General features: G+C 33.7%; 1 protein-coding gene across 3 annotated transcripts in view; it reads right to left on the bottom strand.

Annotated features, from left to right (window-relative positions):
- The window catches only part of Gk2 (Glycerol kinase 2), a 53,337-nt gene that overhangs the window by 22,061 nt on the left and 18,695 nt on the right, over positions 1–12,581 (bottom strand). For 2 of the 3 annotated variants that reach the window (XR_015825269.1, XM_088242151.1), the window contains exons 2-3: positions 3,708–3,787; positions 3,185–3,341 (exon numbers count right to left, since the gene is read on the bottom strand). Coding sequence is in view for 2 of the 3 variants with exons in the window: in XM_088242151.1 (XP_088098277.1) it covers positions 3,185–3,341; positions 3,708–3,787 (237 nt within the window). In the remaining variant the exon portion in view is untranslated. Of the gene's footprint in view, positions 1–3,184; positions 3,342–3,707; positions 3,788–11,940; positions 12,102–12,581 lie in introns of all 3 variants that reach the window. The other variant, XM_088242152.1, reaches the window with a different exon arrangement.

Here is a 12,581-nt window from a genome sequence, read left to right as displayed (position 1 = left end):
TCTTAAGTCTGGTCATGTCAAAAGCAGACAGAACCGAAGGGCATGTATGACAAGATGTATGAATGTGGAAGAGGCTAGGATTGTATGCCAGGATAGACGTGTGTGGCGGGCCATTCTCTCTGCCTACCCCTACGGGGAAATGGCGTGATGGTAGTAGTAGTAGTGTTTGCAATAGCCAATAAATTATTGCGTAGTTATGTTATTGCGGCGACCATGGGCGATTATGATGGCAACAGATTTCCGGTTTCCAGAGTAGCCATGTTTTAAAAAAAAAATAAATTAAAGAAAAAAATACATGAAAGAGACTCTCGTCAAAGCAGTAGGAGAATCCTGCTCCGGAAAACCCCTCCGGATACATGGAACATATCAACATCCAGGGCGATGTTGTTCAGCGTAGCGGTAGCCCTTCCAACGGCAGGATGGTCATGTGTATTGGAATATAAAACAATCTATGCTGACGCTGTCTTAGGTGATTATCAGTAACATACAAACCAATGCTAATCATAATCTCAGAAGTATCGACCATACCGCGCAACAATCGATAAAAATGTGTAGTCAAATACACATTCCTTCTAGTCTCTAAACTGTTGTAGCCGAGCATACCCTGGAGAAACTCGGTCGGGTAGAGCCGAGGATAATACCCGCACTCTCTCATGTAGATATATATTAACTTTAAAATACCTAAATTTTGTAAATGGGGTCTAGAATTCCAATCGTCTATGCGCTTAGTAGCTGCAAGACGTGTTGTAATCTTACTCCTTTTTATTATTCATATTATTATTTTTTAATGCACTAAATTTATTTGTCAATATTTAAAATGTGTAAATGGGGGCTAAATTTCTAACTGTCTATGCGCTCTGTAGCTGCAAGACATCCTGTAATCTAGCTCCTATCTGTTATATTGCTCTCTATCCCTGAACATACATAAGTTTTATAGTGAGAAGATCTTTTAATATAATTATGTATCCCCGTACTGCGGGCCAACTGTTTGTGACACCTGATTTTTATAATCCGAATCATTTATATTAAACTTATATGTTATTCTTATTTATATATTATGTAGGTGCATATAATATGCATTTGTGTGTTCGTTTTGAATCAACGTTCGCGTATTGTCAATCCTTATTTTATTGTTGTCATTATTTCGTGTTTACTGCATTTTGTGGTTACCTACTGTATTGTATAGGACTCGTCCCACATTATTCATTCGATGTGTATCAGTTAAATTTAAAAAATAAAATGCTTTTTTTTTCTTCATAATACGGTTTTGAAATTTAACATACTTAAAAAAAAAAAAAAAAAAACAATTTATATCATTTCGTCATTTGAATTTTAACAAAAAGGTTTCTAACTTTTTACTAAGCTCTTTATTGTACCATTTTTAATATAATTTACAAGTTTTAAGCAAATATATTATTTTCATACTTACGCACCCATACAAACGCACCCTCTCCCTCTTTCATTCCCACACGCACATGTATCCTCTCCCTCATTCATTCACGCATACACACATTCACATACACATGAATACAAACGTCACACAAATAAAATTACTAAACTTCTTTTCTTATATATTATGTGTCATTATATTTACAGTGGATTTTTGTAATTGGCTTTAGTATTGTTAAGATTTTTCTAATTATTTTGTTTATGTAATAGCTGTAAAAATCCCAAATAAAATGAAATAAATAAAATAAATAAATATTTTTTTATTGATCTTAATTGAAAACGAGGAACTAGAATCCCAACCGTCCATGCGCTCTGTAGCTGAAAGACGTACTGGGATATTTATTAATTGTACAGCGCCCTTGAGGTGATTTTCACGAAAACGGCGCTATATAAATTATCCAACTATATATATATCTCGGAAACTTCTTTTGGATTTGCTCTATCATAAGACGGTACTTCAGTTCATGTGGCCCCCAAATCATCGAGCCACTCTCGAGTCTACTTTGCACCAAGGAGTTGTAAAGAGTTGTCAGTGCGCGGGTATTTTCAATAACCATGGCAGTACGGAGAACAAATCCTAACATCTTCAATGCATTACCACTGATTGTCTCTATGATTTCATGAAATGTCAGAGTGCTCACAAATCTAACAGCCAGATCCTTAATATTTGATGTTTGTATTAGATTCTGCTTATTCATTTTGTAGCGAAAAAATAGAGTTTTTTATTTTATTTTATTTTATTTTATTTTATTTGGGATTTTTACAGCTATAACATAAACAAAATAAGTAGAAAAACGTTAACAATACTTAAGCCAATTAAAAAAATCCACTGTAAATCTAATGACACATAATATATAAGAAAAGAGTTAACGTAATTTTATGTGTGTGACGTTTGTATTCATGTGTATGTTAATGTGTGTATGCGTAAATGAGTGAGAGAGAGGGTGCGTGTGTGTGGGTGCGTAAGTATAAAAAAATAATTGTTTAAAACTTGCAAATATATTAAAAATGGTACAAGAAAGAGCTTGGTAAAAAGTTTGAAACCTTTTTTGGGCCCTAGTGACAGACGTGACCGAACCCGTGGAAACATTAACCCTAAGTTCGCCTTCCTCATTCACATATATTATATAAATCCGCTTGGAGAAGACGAAAATCGTCCAAAGTTGTCACCTTTAAGAAAAGTTTTAAGTCATCCGCAAATAACAGAAAACGCGAGTTCAAAATTACATTTGAAATATTATTAATGAAAATAGAGAACAACAATGGACCCAGGTTAGAGCCTTGCGGGATACCTGAGAAAGTATAGAAACACTCCGACGCAAAAAGACCATACGAGACGTATTGGCTTCTATTCTATAGGTTTTACTTTTAACATACCATCCGAGAAACCAATCTCATAAAGCTTTTTCAATAAGACATCATGGTCGACAGTATCAAAGGCCTTGGCGAAGTCATTATATGAACAGTCTACCTGATGTCCTGCGTCCAGATCTTCTGTGACGTAGTTCGTGGAAACCACTAGATTGGTCTCAACCGAGCGGCCTTTCCTGAACCCACGGTGTTCATCAACATGACGTGATGGTCGAAGAAGAGCGTGGTGAAGAGCGGCACGAGATGAAGAGGGCGGGTTGTTCCAATTACCTACTCATTGCTCGAGGAATGTTTTCGTAGGCATGGAGTAAAACGTATATTGTCCAGTTTGAGCTTATGACCTACGAGTTCTAGGTGTCCTTACCTAGGGCGGGCAGCTGGGAAATAGCCTGCTTAGCGCAGCGCTGCACCGCGGCTAGTATGACGCGGGGGTCCTGTTCGGCCCAGCCCTCGCGAGGGTACTCTTGGGTAATGTCTTCTTGCGCGGAGACCAGCTCCGAACTGCACTGGCTCTTGAAGATCTGCAGAGAGAGAAAGAGAGAGTCTTAGAGGCGAGGGGCAGTAATAATAAATACTAACTCACCAGGTCGTTGGTACTAAATTAAATTCTCACACTTTTTTTAAAAAAGCATCCAATTTCATTTTCTTTGATTGTTGCTTCCTTTCTTGCAGAATCATAGCATAAACTACAAATATTTTAATATTCTTTTTATTTTAAAAATGAAATATTAGGTGTGTGGTGGGTTTTGCATGTTAGTTTAATTAGTATCCTGACGAAGAGACGGGTACGTCTCGAAACCGGAAGACATCGAAAAGTACGTAAGTGGTTATATACAAATATTTATTAACATTTGATAAATTATGATGATATTTGCATAATAACTTACCACAAATCGGACTGATTTGGTCCCTTCATCTATAACGCCAATCAGCGGAGGCTCGGAGTCTTTTGTAGGCATATTTTTATCTGAAACAAATTAAAATACTCTGTTGAAAAATATACAAAGCTAAACATGCAAGACACTCGTATTCTAGTTCCAATCTGAAAATTATTTTCTGAATCACTTTGTATTTGAAAGGGGAGTGAGGTTACTGACTGCATAATAAATGCAAACAACGAATGTCTCGAACAAGTCGCAGAATTTGTGTATCTGGGAAGCATGTTTTCAAGATATGGAAGAGTAGAAACAGATGTTGTAAGGAGAGTGAATGCGGGCAGCAAAATGAACGGCACAAACATCAACAGATGAAAGAACTGAAGGAATATAGATGTTCAAATATAGGCAGAATAGTGAATGTTACACAGTGTGTAAAGTGGCCACTTAAACCAGCCATTGACAGGTCATAAGCCCTGTAGATGCCTGGACTTCTATATTACCTTCTCTTAAATGTTCTTCATCTCTGTTGTAATATGTTAATGTATATTTCTCTATAGAATATATGAATACCCTGATCTGTTGTACCAAGGACAACCACTATCGCCAAAGAACACGCCAGTTGCACAATGCACACTGCTGTAATGTAATCAGGTGTTTATAATTACAGTGTTTTATATATATATATATTTGGATAATTTATACAGCGCCGTTTTTGTGAAAATCACCTCAAGGGCGCTGTACAATAAATAAATCTCCCACCACATCTTGCAGCTACAGAGCGCATGGACGGTTGGGATTCTTGTTCCTCGTCTCCAATTATGATATACAGGAGCTAGATTACAGCACGTCTTGCTGCTACAGAGCGCATAGACAAGAAGAAATCTAGCCCCTATTTACATTTTTAAATTTTTTATTTGACAATTAAGTTAAGAGATAAAGTGATATTTAAAAAAAATATATAACAAACAAATTTATAAAAATAGAAGTTAGATAACAACAAGTCTTGCAGCTACTGAGCGCATAGACGGTTGGAATTCTAGACCTCATTTATTAAATGTGTATATTTGATAGTTGATAACATTTACCTATTGAAGCTAGATTACTAATCGTCTGGCAGCTACAAAGTGCATGGACGAGTGAAATTCTGGCAACTTAAAATTATCAATAAATTTACAAAAACAAACATTGAGCATAATAGTAAATTTGTAAGGTACATTTATTAAATGTGTATATTTGATAGTTGATAACATTTACCTATTGAAGTTAGATTACTAATCGTCTTGCAGCTACAAAGTGCATGGACGAGTGAAATTCTGGCAACTTAAAATTATCAATAAATTTACAAAAACAAACATTGAGCATAATAGTAAATTTGTAAGGTGTTCGTGCTAAAGAGTAAACAATAAAAAACTAAACAGATAAAGCACTTCAACACTATGGATGACATGACAGATAAAAATATCCGAAGGGTGGCTTTCGTAGATGTTCGGTGGTCACTAGTCACTGTTGCAGTATCGCACATGTGCAAACACATGTTTTCGCTAAATTCCTAGAAGATAGTCCGGTCCACGTGTAGTTGCCGAAGGGGGGAAAGAAGTCTATTGTTCCAACGACTTTGTATCCATTTCAGTCTGTATTATTTCGTTTTATAATGAGAATGAAATTCCCGCTCAATTTTATTTATTTTTTACATTATTATTAGACAAACGCGTGTATGAGAGTGGTTCAAGGATTGACGTATCATTTTGTATGTACGAGCATATTGGAAAGAATATTTTAAATCTATCGAGTATTTATCAATAAGTTCACTTTTGGTAGCACTGCTGTAATTTATCGTGGGAGGTAGTATTCTAGATAGTTAAATCTTGGTACATTCGCATCAAAAACTTATACATTCTTAAACGATTTTAATGGGTTCATATACTTTTTTATGATTTCAAAGTAGGCGCACTGTTGTTTGAAAGTTTCCGTTATTCACTACTTTATGACCTATAATGGCCTGCCAGCACCTATTCTCCTCTACACACGCGAATACGAAATGCCGATTATTCAACTCTTGTGTAATGCCAGTACTTCTATATGGGTGCGAATCTTGGCACCTTACCGAAGCTTAAAACACCAAACTTCTGAGTTTTGAGAGGAAGTGCTTGAGAAGAATATTAGGTATAAGCTGGTTTGATTTTATAACCAACATTGAAGTCCGAGAACGGACGCAGCAGCCTCCTATAACGAGCGTCTTGAGGATGCGGCGGTGGACCTGGCTTTTGGACACGTGCTGCGCATGCCTCAGGAGAACCTAAACCAAAGTGCCTTTTCTTTAAACCTGCGGGCTCACGCCGTCCTGGAAGGCCGTCAATGACGATCGACGATGACGATGAATGACTATTCGTCAGAATTAAGGGGCGCTGGATTGACGTGGGAAGAGGCAGAAATGCTGGCTGGCGATAGGGTCTCCTGGAGGCAACTGGTGATGTCCACATGCTCCACTTAGAAGCGGATGTGGAAAAGAAGAAGAAGAGAAGAAGTGGTTAAATACTAATATTAACTAACATTAGTCAATTTTTAAAAAAATAATATAATTTATTATGCAATTAAAATCTATAACTTTTTTTTTTTCATTTTTCATTTTATTTCATTTTTGCACCACAACAGGCCAGGAGGCCCAATTATAGTGGTGAATAACATCACAGAACACCTAGGCTTGAGAAAAATCACATTTTATTTTTTGTGTTCTCACCGGGAATCGAACCCGGAACCTTCCGAGCGTGAGTCAAGCGTCTTGACCACTACACCACGGAGGCCGCCAAACCTACTTCTACGGTCCATTAAAACAATTAGTAACGAGAAAATGTTCAAAAAGGCTGTAAAAAATGTATAGTTCGCCCAAACCAATATTGAATCACCTGCTCCACAAATGTATGGTTTATGTTATGTTTTGTTCTTTTATTTAGCGTTTTATAATATCAAAAAATATAGGTATACATAAATTAAATATAAAAATAAATACGTAGTGTTTAAAACTGTCTGAACATTTTGTTATTCTTCTCTGTATATTCATTTATTTATTTATTATATATACGGCCTAAGCCAATTACAACAGTTACATGAAGAAACATAAATGCAAGAAACTGAACAAAAATAACATAAAACTATTTAGCAAAGACACACAAAGGGCAAAACAATAATTGTAAACAATATATTTAAAAAAACGAAAGACCTAAAACTTTGAGCTGAACCATGCCAATCCAACTTCATCCCACACTGTTTAGTCGCGAAGAGATCGACGAAAAGCCGGAAGATCTATCCCAAAGAATTCCAAGTCGTGCGATGAATTGACTAATCTACACATTCTGGACATTGGGGCATAAAAACCAAAGTTGCTCTTGGAAGATTTTATAAATAGCAGATTTTGACTTCTGGTGACACGGTTGGGAACATGAAAAGAAATTGATTGCAACAGAGATGGGACATCACTTAAAGCATTAAGTATTTTGAAAATGCATATAAGGTCCATCTCAGTTCTACGTCCTCCAATGAAGACAGATTAAGATATTGCTCTATTTCAAAATAGGAATAATTACCCCTTTGTAATCCGAGCAACCATGCCACTTTTCTTAGAAAACGGCGTTAGACAGACTCGATATGGTCAATATGAGTCCTGTAGAATGGAGACCAAATAGGAGCAGCGTATTCTAGATGGGGTCGAACTAGTGAGCAATAAAGAGTTTTGATGGTATTAATATTTTTGAAGCCCGCCGTCGCTCTATTGATAAAACCGAGAAGTTTGAGAGATTTGTTTACAATATTATCAATGTGTTCACGATAGAAGAGTTTACTATCTTAAGTAATGCCAAGATCCTTTATTGACGAAACCATTGAAAGGGAAGTATTTTTTAGTTTGTAGTTGAATTGTATAGGTTTTTTTCGTCGCGAGAAAGATATTATTTTACATTTGTCAATGTTAAGTTGAAGACAATTGATGTCGCACCATTCATTAAAACAATTAATATCGTGTTGAAAAAGAAGACAATCATTGGGAGATTCAATCAGTTTAAGTACCTTGTTGTCATCAGCAAAAAGCCAGAATTTTGTATTTCGAAAAACATTGATAATATTATTTATAAAAATATTAAATAATGGAGCAAGGTAGGCTCCTTGAGGTACTCCAGAAGTAACAGTGATTGGAGAAGACAAGGAATTATTAATTTGAATCAACTGTTTTCTTTCACTTAGGTAAGACCTGAAAAATGATAATAAGGGATCTCTTATACCAATGGCTTGTAATTTAGCCAGAAGAATTATGTGATATTAAGTCTTCTTTGTTTATTTCCACATGTAAAAATATATTTTTAATATAGTGTGCTATGCGTCCTCGGCACGAGTGACCCCGAGTATGAGGTCGCATTATTTTTATTATTAACCATTGTTAATTAATGTGAAAAAAAAGAATAAATAAAAAATACACACTCAAAGTATTGTTTTAAAAAAATATATCGGGATATACAGGTGTTCTTTAAACCCTGTCACATCCGAAACCACGATGATCAGTATGAGCAAGAAAAATATGGCACATTAAAACAAATTTTTAGAAGTAATAAAATTTAAAAAAATAAATAATTATATAAACAAATGGTTGCTAACTTCTGCAGGAGAGAAACGAGGGGGGAGGGGGGGGGGGAACTTCACCGGTCCATTAGAGTTAAGTCTAATTGTGTAAAATATTAAACTTTGTAACTGTACTGTATGTTTCCTAATAAAAGAAAAAAAAAGTCAACAGATGGAAGAGTTGAGGAAATGTGGATGTTCAAACATGGGCGGAACGGTGAATGTTACACAGTGTGTAAAGTGGCCACTTAAACCAGACAATGACAGGTCACAAGCCCTGTAAATGCCTAGATTTCCATATTCCCTTCTCAAAAATGTTTTCCCTCTCTGTTGAAATAAATTTAAATATGAACAACTCCCTAGGGAGGAAATCCAGCCAGTCTGCAAGCATTTGGACATACTCAAACATTGTTTATTTACAACTCGTTGAAAATGGCCCGAAAATTTTAATATTTGGGCAAATATTTTTAAAATGTTCAAATTATCTGAGTCACATTTTTTTTCGTACCTTTCAAATATTAACTTTGTATAATAATTTCAATGCGTTATGACGTCATGAGTCATGCCACACAGTGCCATGATAATCTGAATATGTTCAATATGTAATATGTATTGGTTATTTAGGTACAAAGATTGAAATCTGAATTTCTGAGGTCAAGATACGAAATGTGAACTAAAATATCTCATATAAATTTTCCCATTGTTAGACTAGCTGAGAGTCAAATTTTCGATATTAAAAAAATTATAAGTGGGTATTTTTTTATTGAATTATTTAATATTTTTTAATGAAACACCTAACGGCACAGCATTGGTGCACCAATCGCAGTGTATTTTGATCACATTTGTTGCATGAAGGTAAGATTATCAGTTAACATATTACAACAGGGATGAAGAACATTAAAGAGAAGGTAATTTAATTATTTATATATACGCCCAATGGGCATTTTTATGGACACATTTATGCATAGAAAATTATTATAACAAAATTAGAAAGACTCAATGGTTTATAGTAGACTTTGTGGGAGTGGAAGCGGGAGAGAGGTGTTTATAATTTATTTTAATATAGAAGTCTAGGCATCAACAGGGGTTATGACCTGTCAATGGCTAGTTTAAGTGGCCACTTTACACAATGTGTAACATTCACCATTCTGTCCATATTTGAACATATATATTCCTTCAATTCTTTTATCTGTTTATGTTTGTGAAGTTAATGAGCTGAAACCTTTATTTATGCGGGTGAGATTCAACTAATTGAATTATTTCACCTACATACTAGGCAACGCCTGAAAATGTTATTTTTTCAATTTCTATACTTCTTTATGGACCAGGTGGATTTATCAACAATATTTTGAGTTTCTCCAAATTTTTGTAGACAAGGACAGGAATCAACTCCCTGGGGAGCTGTTTATATTAACATATTACAACAGAGATGAAGAACATTTAAGAGAAAGTAATATAGAATTCTAGAAATCTACGGGGCTTATGACCTGTCAATGGCTAGTTTAAGTGGCCACTTTACACAATGTGTAACATTCACCATTCTGTCCATATTTGAACATGTATATTCCTTCAATTCTTTTATCTGTTTATGTTTGTGAAGTTAATGAGCTGAAACCTTTATTTATGCGGGTGAGATTCATCTAATTGAATTATTTCACCTACATACTAGGCAACGCCTGAAAATGTTATTTTTTTGTAATATGTTAATATAAACAGCTCCCCGGGGAGTTGAATCCAGTTCTTCTCTACAAAAATTTGGACAAACTCAAAATATTGTTGAAGATTATCAGTCTTGCGCTTCAGGTACCAGTCCGGGGACTGTGAAATATTCTAGTGTATAAAAACCTTTTAAAATAAATATTTCATGTCAACCATGTGGGGAATCGAACCCGAGAGCTCTTGCATAGTACGCAAACGCGCTGACCACTACACCGCGAAGCTGACATTTTATCAAAACAAACAATTATTCTGTTAGGTTTATTAATTTTAAACAAAATTGCGTTTTCAATGTTTAAAATCAATTTCAATGTTGAAAATTGTTGGCAGAACGAATTTTGCTACCTGCGATAATTATTTATTTAAAAACAGTGATTATTTATTTAAAAACAGTAATTATTTATTTAAAAACAGTAATTATTTATTTAAAAACAGTGGTTATTTACTTTAAAACGGTGGTTATTTACCTAAAAACGGAGATTATTTATTCAAGAACAGCGATGTTACGGTGATTATTTATTTAAAAACGTTATTTATTTTTAAAATGCGATATTTTCATTTTTATTAATTGAAAGGGAAATACTACAGTTTTTATTGTTTACTCAAATATTTCAATTTTCAGACCATTTCCTAAAAGTAGTAAATAACTTGTGCTGGAAAAATGGGAATCGAGTTTTGATAGAGTGGGATTTGAACCTGCGACCTTAGGTCCGTGAGTCCACAATACTACCACGAGACCACAGCCCTACGGAGACTATTTATTTATTATAAACTAGCGGACCCGACAGACGTTGTCCTTCCCGAACGTTTGCAAAAGACTTTTCATTGATAAGTAGGTGCCTAGGTACTTGTTTGTGATTAAATTCCAAAACTAAAAATTGTAAATATTTAAATATTGAATTTAAGTAGGTACCTAGGTACTTGTTTATGGTTGAATTCCAAAACATAAAATACATATTTTTTCAAAAATGGCATTCTTTTTGCAAACGTCAAACTCCGGTCGTCTCACCAACAAAGTGGTGTACTTATGTAGGAATACGATTTTTTTTAATGTATTTCAATCAACATTATTTAGTGTTACCAAAAATCCTATAAAAAAAATAAATGGATAGAAATTTTAAGGAGTTTAAGAAAAGAATCTGATTGAGATCCACAAAAAATAAATGATGTTTGTAAACATTCAAAAACAAACTTTTTTTATACACAAAAAAACAACATCTTTCCATTTTTTTGCAAATGCATTCTCCTCGAATGCAACCCCGGTAGATCGATGAATAAAGCATTTATGCTCCTAACTTATTTTTTACATATTAGATTAAAGATTTTAATATCTACGAACACGCACAGCGCAAAGATCTATATTTCTATGAAAACCGCACGTAAATCGGTTAAGCCGTTTTAGGAGGAGTGCGGTGACATCACACGTACAGAGGAATTATATATATATATATAAAGATATCGGAGATTATTTATTTGAAAACGGTGATTATTTATTTACACACTGTGATGTAATGGTGATTATTTAATTAAAAACGGACAAACAAAAGTATTTATTTTTATTTTTAATGCATCTATAAACTCTCCGGGTTTTATTTATAAATCCTTTATTACATTCATTGAATAAAACAATTTATCTTTTACATTCATATTCTATTGTCAATGATAATATTTTTGACATCTTTTGTAAAGGTTGTCTGAGTCTTTTGTTTCGTTTTGTCTGGTAATTTATTGTACAATTTGATTTTATTCAAAAACGGTGTCTATTTCATTAAAAACCGCGATATGACGGTGAATATTTATTTAAAAACGACGATATAATATTTAGAGCAATAACACGCAACTAAAAATTAACAAATTATAAACCATAATAAAAAATGTTGTCATATTTAATTAAGTATTCAAAATTATAAATAGTACATACCTTATATTTAAATCAACACGTAGATTTCACAACTACAATTGAAAGGCACACTTAGATATCACTAATCACTAGATTGCGTAGAACGTAGAAGGTCAAAAATACTATGCGCACACGACTATAATACAAGCGTATGTATTGAAAATTATTCACATTTGTTTAATCTGAAAATTTATTTTAAAAACCTATTTCTTGGATTGTTCAATCTAAAAATTTACATTAAAAACCTATTTCTTGGATTGTTCAATCTCAAAATTTACATTAAAAACCGATTTCTTGGATTGTTCAATCTCAAAATTTACATTAAAAACCTATTTCTTGGATTGTTCAATCTCAAAATTTACATTAAAAACCTATTTCTTGGATTGTTCAATCTCAAAATTTACATTAAAAACGTATTTCTTGGATTGTGCAATCTCAAAATTTACATTAAAAACCTATTTCTTGGATTGTTCAATCTCAAAATTTACATTAAAAACCTATTTCTTAGATTGTTCAATCTCAAAATTTACATTAAAAACCTATTTTTTGGATTGTTCAATCTCAAAATTTACATTAAAAACCTATTTCTTGGATTGTTCAATCTCAAAATTTACATTAAAAACCTATTTCTTGGATTGTTCAATCTCAAAATTTACATTAAA

The sequence above is a fragment of the Micrasema longulum genome, unplaced genomic scaffold (genome assembly GCF_059751315.1).
Source record: "Micrasema longulum isolate JH-2025_06_02 unplaced genomic scaffold, ASM5975131v1 h1tg003349l, whole genome shotgun sequence".
NCBI lineage: Eukaryota > Metazoa > Arthropoda > Insecta > Trichoptera > Brachycentridae > Micrasema > Micrasema longulum.
The sequence above is the reverse complement of the archived record's forward strand: the minus strand, read 5'-3'. Positions and strand labels throughout refer to the sequence as shown.